Genomic DNA, 10,000 nt, shown 5'->3' with positions numbered 1-10,000 from the left:
AGTAAAATAATTTTATTCTCCAGTATGAAATGGAAAGTATGTGTGTTCCTGCTCCTGCTCAACAATAAGGGTACGGCCTATATAGGTCGAGAAGGGCAAAGCACACACACACACATATATATATGTATGTGTGTGTGTATACATATGTGTATATATGTGTGTGTGTTTGTGTGTATACATATGTATATATGTGTATACATATATATATATGTGTATATATATATATATATATATATATATATATATAGCGTGTACACAAAGATGAAAAGGAAAACAGCCACAGTAAGAAACAAAGATAAATCGTGACATTTCGAACTCTTCACGAGTTCGGGCCATTTCAGTTAATTATTCATCTGAAGAGGAATTTGTGAAGAGTTCGAAACGTCACGATTTATTTTATTTTCTTACTGTAGCTGTTTTCCTCTTCATATACATATATATATATATACATACATACATACATACATACATACATACATATATACATACATACATACATACATATATATACCTATATGCACACATGTGTGTATATATGCACGTATTTATGTAAAGTGCGTGGCTGCGTGTGTGGGCCCTTCACTGACCATTTCATGTCTCCTTCCGTAGGCTCGAACCTAACTGTTGTCAATCCCTGTTTGCCTTTTTGTTCTCACCTTGGCTGCTGTGAGTATATCCGTTGATTTTTTATATCTTATGTAAAAACAGTATATTTGTTTGTGTTCACATTATACATGTGTGTTTCTATGATAAGTGTTTTAATGTTACTGTTCTTAGCTCGTTCAAGTACATACAAGTCTATGGACAAAACACACCCATAGAGGATGGTATAAAGCGCACTATGACAGTCGTAGAAGTGGTCGGATGTCTTTTTAAAGCAGTTCCCCAGCTCTACATCCACAGCGCTGCTTGGTGGACTGGCGTTTATGTAATCTCGCCAATTTTCTTTGAACGCACTACAGGTAACATGTTACTTATACAATCCTCCCATTTAAGCTCTTGCATGCTTTTATGTAAATATTAGGAAGCGTGTGCTTGTGTGTCACATATCATACGTATTTATGTGTCTGGTTCATTATTGACCGTAGGACATTATTAGCTTTTTAATGTGCCCTTTCCTTTATCTGTTTAATATTGGCATTGTTAACGTCTGGTTTAAGTTTTACTGGCAAAAGTGGGTGATAAACAGTGTGTGGGTTTAGTGTGTGTGCCCACTGTATTTATACGACTAAATATTCACTTTTCAGAGATTTTTATAAGGATATTGGTCAAGACTCCTCCGGTGGCGTTTACCCTTCTGGCCGAATTTTCTGAAGATATGCCATTCTGCAGGAAATTAAAGAACTGCATCCCTGTGGCTCCTGTACTTGGTAATTTTTTTTTTTTTTTATGCAACATTAAAGATACATTTGTTGTTGTATCACGTAAGTATAGAAAATAATTATAAACAAGTGAGATGTTAAACATTTTTGTTTATCATAGTTCTATATAAGGTATGAGTTTTTGTAATGAACGACTGACAGAATGGAAGAGAGATAAAACCTGGACGTAGAAAAAAACGAAATGTATTACGTTATATTCCGTTTCTTTTCTAATGAGGAAGTGTTTTCCTTTATTTGTATTGAACTTACGTTTGCAATCATATGAATGCTTAGCCTCTTTCCTCAGGTGCCCGCGTGCTTGTCTGTACGTCGCTCTTCGCTCTGCAAGATTCCTGGCGGTGGGTTTCTTTCCTTCTTCCTTTCCTCGGCGTCGTCGCGTCTTGGCTCATCAGTGCCAGAACAGGACAAAGGAGGGTCATAGAGGCATTTGCAAAGACCCTCCTCCTCCCACCCGCTGACATGGCGGGCATCGTCCCTTCTGCCTTGTACGTGATCGTCTGCGGAATGGCTGTCTGTGCGGGTAAAAACTGCACCATATTTTTATTTTCTTTCGTGTCGCTCAGTCACATCGTGGGGGGAATCTTATGGAAAGGCGTTTTAAATAAGAAATATAAATGTAACTAAAAAGCTAGCAAAAAGGGCACATTTCAATGGGTTTCAAACTTTCTGAATGTTGCGCCGCCTATGAATGATCACAAAATACTGGTCTTAAAATCAGAGAACTTTAAATATTTGATATATTAGTAGGGTTATGTTATGCTGATGATAGTTTTTTTGTTTTTTTTGTGAATAGCACTGTGTTATATAAAACTTACCATGAGTGTAATGAATACTGATTGTATGTAATGGACTGAGGTCTTATGAATATCATTTGGTGTCTTAATGAATCCTATATAATCAGTTAATTAATATTACTGTTTTGGTGAATAAGTCGTATTATCAGATGATCAGTGAATAACTGAATGAATAAATAACTACTGGCAGGCTACAGAGTAATTAAAACTTTCGAATAAGTTTCTGTTTACATTTTTTTATTTTGTGTATGTGTGTTTATATTCAATAGGCAAATACACATCCAGTACACAAGCACACACACATAGAGAGATACAAATATGTCTCACCTAGAATGACCACTGTAACAAATGGAATTAAACTAAATTTATATTCATATTACATAAATGCACAGATACAGATTTCTGTCCATGATTGTAACAAAGAAATAAAACAGACGATCAGGATTGAAGAAGAGAAACGTATTTTTTTTTCAATGGGCAAGGAGTGCCTCAGGAAAAGTGTGTATCATTTTTGATAATTAAATTCTGTGAAGAATAGAGTTCACCAAAATATCCAAAGTGAATATTCAACAGTTGTCTGTGAACTAATAAATTCAACATAACCAGTGCACAGTAGCCATGAGCTCTAAGGCAGCGGATATAACATGTCAATAAAATGTCAAAAGTAACTAAAAGTCAGACCACGACAATGCCTACAATATCTATAGCTTTATCGTTACTTAAGAGTTACCATAATTCAAATTTAAAGAGCTGCAGTACCTACGGGAGAACAGTGAAATCCTTTTGACTCGAAAGAAGCAAATAGCCGGTAGAAGTATTACATTGAGACTGGATAACTGCAAAAGACTAAGTGGTCAGCTGATGTGTTGGCGTGTCCTCTTTTGCTTTACCCATGAATTGTTTTAGTTTTTCTGCAGAATATTTCCCTCTCTCTTTTCCTCTCTCTCTCTTTCCTTCTTTCTCATTCCCTCTTTTTCGCTTCCTCTCTCTCTCTCTCTCTCTCTCTCTCTCTCTCTCTCTCTCTCTCTCTCTCTCTCTCTCTCTCTCTCTCTCTCTCTCTCTCTCTCTCTCTCTCTCTCTCTCTCTCTCTCTCTCTCTCTCTCTCTCTCTCTCTCTCTCTCTCTCTCTCTCTCTCTCTCTCTCTCTCTCTCCCTCTCCCTCTCTCTCTATCTCTCTCTCTCTCTCTCTCTCTCTCTCTCTCTCTCTCTCTCTCTCTCTCTCTCTCTCTCTCTCTCTCTCTCTTCCTTTCCCTTTCTCCCCTTCTCTTCATCTTTCTCTCCCTATATACATACATACATACATACATATGTATGTATGTATGTATATACCCTTATATATTTTTTTACTCTTACTATTATTATTATTATAATTATTATTATTATTATTATTATTATTATTATTATTATCATTGTTATTACTATTATTAGTAGTAGTAGTAGTAGTAGTATCATTGTCATTGTTATCCTTCTTATTACTTTTACTTTCATTACTATTATTATTATCATTATTACTATTATCAATATCACATTATTCTTGTTGTTGCTTTTGTTACTATTACTATTATCATTATTATTAGTATTTTAATTGCCACCATTATTGCTCTTCATATCATATTAATTGTTACTTTGTCAGTAGATGTTATCGTCATCATCATTATCATTATTATTATTATTGTTATCAATAGTCTTATTACTGTTATTATTATGATTATAATTGTTATCATTATTACTGTTATCATTAATATTATTATTATTATTATTATTATTATTATTATTATTATTATTATGATTATGATTGTTACCATTATTACTGTTATTATGATTATTATTATTGTTATTATTATTGTTGTTATTATTATCATTATTATTATTATTATTATTATTATTATTATTATTATTATTATTGTTATTATCATCTTCATCATCATCATCATCATCATTATCATTATTACTTTTTAATTATCATCATCATCATTATTATTATTATCAATTATTATCATTATTATTATCATTATTATCATTATTACTATTATCTGTATCATTATTTTCATTACTATTTTTTTAGTTATAATTATTATCATTACTATTTTTCTTAGTTATTATTATCATTATAATTATTATTATTATTATCATAATTATAATAATAATTATTATTATCATTATTATAATCATTATTATCATTATTATAATCATTATTATCATTACTATCATTATCATTATTTTTACTATTATCATTATTATAATAATCATTATCATTATTATAATCATCATTATCATTATTATAATAATTATTATCATTATTATTATTATCATTAATATTATTTTCATTATAATTATCATTATTACTTATTTTATCATTATCCTTATAATCATTATTATTGTCATTATCATTATAATTGTCATTATTTTTATCATATCATTATTATTATCATTATTATCATCATTATCATTACCACAAATTTTATTAATCTCATAATTATAGTTATTATTATTTTTTTATTATTATTAGTATTATTATTATCATTATTATTATTATCATTATCATTATTATCATTATCACCATTATCATTAATATTATTATCATTACCATTATTATTATCATTATTATTATTATCATTATTATTGTAATCATTATTCTGATTATCAGTAATTACTGATATTATCATCATCGTCACTATTAATTTTATCATTATTAATATTATTGTTGTTGTTGGTGTTATTATTTTTATCATTATCGTTATCATTTACATGTTTGCCATTGTTACTATCACTACTATTATTATTATAATATTATTATTATCATTATTAATACTACTGCTATTACTATTACTTCCATTGCTATTACTATTTTTACTATTATTATCATCATTATTTCTCTAATCATTGGTACTACTGCAATTATTTTTTTTATTGTTATTATTATCATTTTTGTTGTTGTTGTTTTGTTGTTGTTGTTGTTATTTTGTTGCTGTTGTTGTTATTGTTATTATTATCACTGTTATTATTTGTTATTATCATTAACATTATCATCTATTGTCATCATCATTATTAATACCATATCTATTAATATTATCATTATTAATATTATCTTCTCTTTTATTATCATGATTATCATTATTACCATTACTATTACTATTCTTATCATTATCATAATCATTAGTAGTAGTAGTAATATCATTATTATCATTATCGTTATTATTATTATAATCATTATTATTATTGTTATTACTATCACCATCATTATCATTACTATGGTTATTATCATCATCATTATTTTTATTATCACTTTCATCCGAACTACCATAATTATCATTATAATTAACGTTATTATCATCATTTGAATATCTTTTACCAGCACTTCTCTATCGCTACTAATTGCTACTAATAAAAGTGGCAATTAAGTTTATCATTAGCATATTTTTGTTCATTATTACTATACATTATCATCACAGAACCACCATCGTTAATAGCAAGATTTATCTGCCAGATACTACAACTACTACTATTACTAATGATAATGATATAAAATAATAAAAATAACAATAAGTTATTAATACTACAGGCCTGCTATTCAATCAACCAAGTTTGAGGTATGACTAAGGACCGTAAAGGAATCAACGGAGGAAAAGATCACTGAAAAAAAAAATAGTTTATTTCCAATGTAATTATAAAGACTTGTGGCCTGTCTGGTACGTAATTCTTGCGCTGTGATGATACGTGTTATGCTTCTCCTGTGAATGTTTACAGTACATATAAACAAATATATATGTACATGATATATAAATATACATAAATTTATCTATATATCTATCAATATTGATAGATAGATATGCGTATATATGTATATGTATATATATGTGTGTGTGTGTGTGTGTGTGCGTGCGTGCGTGCGTGCGTGCGTGCGTGCGTGCGTGCGTGCGTGCGTGCGTGTGTGTGTGTGTGTGCGTGCGTGCGTGCGTGTGTATGAGTGTGTGTGTGTGTGTGTGTGTGTGTGTGTGTGTGTGTGTGTGTGTGTGTGTGTGTGTGTGTGTGTTTATATATATGTTATATATATACATATATATATGTTATATATATACATATATATATATGTTATATATATACATATATATATATGTGTGTGTGTGCGTGTGTGTGTGCGTCAATATTACGTCAGGCAGGAACATTTCTTCCCCTTACCCTTGGAAACTTATGTCCGTATTGTGTTAGTATCTTCCACCCAATTCCTCCAAGGAAGTGAATGACGGTCACGCCCACAAACACAAGAACACTCAAGGGCCGAGACAGAGTGAGCAGCCAGAAGACTAACCCAAAAGCACAGTACACCAGGGAGGCCATGCCGCCAGCCTTGTCCTCAGGAGGCAGAAGGGTAGCTTTTATATAAGCTCTGAGGGGAGACACTTCTTCCCTCCTGAACACGTAGTCGGTGACCCATGCGAGGAGGAAACTGAGAACCAGAGGAAGGAAGCCCATGTAGCGCAAGGGACCATCGAGGGAAAACAGAGACGCACACACGAAGACTCTGGACCCTGGAGAAACAGCGTTAGGTTCATGTTTTTTATCGTGGCCAAGCAAATTGCTGACCGTATAGGTGTATGCGAGTAGGGATATATAACGCCCAAGAAACATGTATATGCACGAACAAAAGTGCCTCGGATTGATATATTCATGTACAAGGTAATATGACTTACCTAAGACCATTGCCACTAGGACTACAGAAACTCCTTGAAGAAGCCAACTCATTCCCTCGCGGAAGACAGACAGAAGAGCAAATGAGGCAGTGACGCAGCTGAATACCATCTTCATATACGTGAAAATAACTACAGAGTCTGAAAAGTAAAGACTGAATCGCTTATACACACAGGTGCACAGTAAACACAAATGCCTAGACCAATACTACGTACACTACATAACAATTCGCCCCTGACACAACGGACTCAAAAGGGTGAATCTTCGTCCGTTATCCGTTATATACAGTACAGTACTGTTGATATGTAAACATTAAAAATGTTATGATATGCTTTCACTGACTGTATCTAGACCAGAAACATTCAACCATTCCCTGCCACATATCTATTGGGCATTCTAATGGTATCCCTTCAGTGATACTCGGAAAACACGCAAAATAACAATCATCTATGTATATTTATATATGTGTGCGTGTGTGTGTTGTATATATGTGAATATATATACTGTATGTATATATAAATAAATCGATAAATAGATATAGACACACACACGCACACACACACACACACACACATACACAAACACACACCCATATATATGTATGTATATACATGTATATATGTATATATACTTATATATATATATATATTGATATTCATATTCATATTCATATATACATATATATATATTGATATTCATATTCATATTCATATATATATATTGATATTCATATTCATATTCATATATATATATATATATATATATATATATATATTTATATATATATATATATATATATATATATATATATATGTATATGTGTGTGTGTGTGTGTATTTGCATATATATATATATATATATATATATATATATATATATATACATACATATATAAATAAATAAGTATATATATATATATATGTGTGTGTGTGTGTGTGTGTGTGTGTATATATATATATATATATATATATATATATATATATATATATTATCTAATAATGTGATAATGGGTTAAGAGAAAGGTACGACAGAATGGACATATTGGAATTAAGAATCTTACTACATTGCGCATTTCGCTGTCGGTGTGACAGGAAAGGAGAGGGACAGGTGGAGGAAGTTCCTCGGCGGTGCCACGCCCACGATCACCTGGTAGGCCTACAGGAGGATGGCATTCATGATATGTGAATTTATCTTCACAGATAGAGAGGTGTTTGTGTTTACGTGTGATTGTGTGTGTGTTTGCGTGTGAGTGTGTGTGTGTGTTTGTTTGCGTGTATGAGCGCGTGTGTGTAGCAGATTAACTTACCCTTAGGAATGCCGATTCTCAAAGCAGTCATTTGGATGAACAGCTGAGGCACAGCCTCAAAATAGCCTTCACATACACGCATATTCTTTGAAGTTCTTTTTAAATCTCCTTGCTCCTCAGTCATATTTCCTTTGATATGGATACGTATTAACTTCACTAGTCTGAAAAAGGGAAAATCTAAGATCAAACATTACATTAGTAAAAAAATTCTTTGTTTGATTTAATTGTCATGTTAATATCTAAATAATTGGCTTTTCTTTATGTTTAATCAATGAAGATACACGTTGGCATATAGCGTAGTGTCTCTAGCAGTGCCTGGCAATACGTATTTGCTTGTTTATATATATATATATATATATATATATATATATATATATAATATATATACATATATTATATATGTGTTTGATTACTTATATATATATCTACATACCTATATAACCCTTTTTTGTTGTTTATTTAAATATATGCATATATGTTGTGTGTGATTTTCTTCGTTGAGCCTCCTTTAATAAAAAAAAAAAAAAAAAAAAAAAAAAAAAAAAAAAAAAAAAAAACAAGGCAATCTAGTGATAAACTTGCCTTTTTAAAGAAAGATTTTGAGGCAGACGACATTTAACAAGGAAATGAGTCTAGGTACACAAACATCCTTCGCGCATAAATAAATAAATGCATAAATAAGGTTCGTTTAGCTGCGGTCGGCTCTCCTTCAGATCAGATAACCGCCGTTGTTCTTAGATTTTGACCTTTTTTATATTACATACATTTTATAGGTTCTTACAGTGAGTTTGCAGGATTAAAAGTATTGTTTTTATGTGTATTTGTGTTATGTGTTGTGTTTTATCTTATAGGTAATTCTAGAGGATATGGAATGTTCGTTTTTCCCTATTTTTTCATCGTTATTTGTTCATAATCGTCATTACTTTTCCTCTCTTTTTTTTTTTTTTTTTTAGTTTTTTTTTTTAGTTTTTTTTTTTTTTTTTTAATGCTACTAGATCAATTTGGTTGCTTTCACAAACGTATTTGTTTTTATTTCGTTTTTCCTTATCATTTCTATTATCCATTCTTAACTATTTAACGACATCACTACTTGTTTACTTTACCGTCCATCTGTACCCTCCACACGGACGGTATGTGTCACAATTTCTTTTCTATGACAAATATGTCACTTGGCACAAAGTGTTATAATAAAAGGGGGAGGGGTAGTCTAGGGAATATATAGAAGACAGGTAAGGTTAGGTTGGATTTTTAACTTACGTGCGACTTAACAGGTTATTTTAAATGCATTGTTCGAAACTAGGCTCGCCTCTTCTGCAAACAGACTTTCTGCGCATGTCGTTTTGCGCTTGCCAAATCGGCAAATTTAATTCTGTGTTCTTCGGACAAAGTTTGGCTCGGGTTTTCGAGAAAAAAACTGACTTTTCTGTTGTTTGCGGGACACAAAGTTTGGCTCTGGTTTACGAGAAAAAAAATCTGCTTTTTAACGTTTCATAAATCACTTTTTTCGATTTCTGCAGGTTCCTTTTGACATCCAGTGCCATCCATTATCCCCCCCCCCTTCAACCCCCGGTTCCCCACGCATCCCCCAAGATCGCAGGGTAGAGGAAATATATAAAAAATCTGATTTTGGAACTTAGTCTCTGGAGGGAACGTCGCTCTCGGTAACAGTTACCTTTATTATACTATAACCAAAAATATAGATAAGGAAATGCCTAGTTTAACCAGAGAAGGGGTAGAGCTCTGTTGTTGCACGAAGAAAAATGCGTAGACGTGTTGCTTAATATAAATTTTGCCTTGTTGCTTGCACTTAAGGCACTACTAATGTACCCA

General features: G+C 31.7%; 2 protein-coding genes across 2 annotated transcripts in view; one reads left to right on the top strand and one right to left on the bottom strand.

Moving 5' to 3' along the window:
* LOC125044428 overlaps positions 1 to 2,252 on the top strand; it is a 4,045-nt gene extending 1,793 nt beyond the window's left edge. Inside the window, exons 2-5 of the mRNA XM_047641091.1 lie at positions 610 to 666; positions 778 to 962; positions 1,248 to 1,370; positions 1,669 to 2,252. Of these exons, the coding sequence (XP_047497047.1) occupies positions 610 to 666; positions 778 to 962; positions 1,248 to 1,370; positions 1,669 to 2,006 (703 nt within the window). The 3' untranslated portion in view covers positions 2,007 to 2,252. The remainder of the gene's footprint in view (positions 1 to 609; positions 667 to 777; positions 963 to 1,247; positions 1,371 to 1,668) is intronic.
* A 4,069-nt stretch (positions 2,253 to 6,321) lies between these two features.
* On the bottom strand, positions 6,322 to 7,089 carry LOC125044024. Its single transcript, XM_047640466.1, has 2 exons — positions 6,867 to 7,089; positions 6,322 to 6,704 (listed from the first exon to the last, which is right to left on the bottom strand). The coding sequence occupies exons 1-2, from the start codon at positions 6,979 to 6,981 to the stop codon at positions 6,328 to 6,330; spliced, it is 492 nt and encodes a 163-aa protein (XP_047496422.1). The 5' UTR covers positions 6,982 to 7,089; the 3' UTR covers positions 6,322 to 6,327.
* Between the last annotated feature and the right edge of the window lie 2,911 nt (positions 7,090 to 10,000).

The sequence above is a fragment of the Penaeus chinensis genome, chromosome 35 (genome assembly GCF_019202785.1).
Source record: "Penaeus chinensis breed Huanghai No. 1 chromosome 35, ASM1920278v2, whole genome shotgun sequence".
NCBI lineage: Eukaryota > Metazoa > Arthropoda > Malacostraca > Decapoda > Penaeidae > Penaeus > Penaeus chinensis.
Note: the sequence above shows the minus strand (reverse complement) of the source record. Positions and strands in the feature narration are given on the sequence as shown.

Excerpts from the sequence above, each read along its gene's own strand:
- LOC125044024 (XM_047640466.1), bottom strand. The coding sequence starts at position 6,981 with ATGAAGATGGTATTCAGCTGCGTCACTGCCTCATTTGCTCTTCTGTCT. Across the intron at positions 6,705-6,866 it reads CCTAGTGGCAATGGTCTTAG|GGTCCAGAGTCTTCGTGTGT; the intron begins GTAAGTCATATT and ends CTGTTTCTCCAG.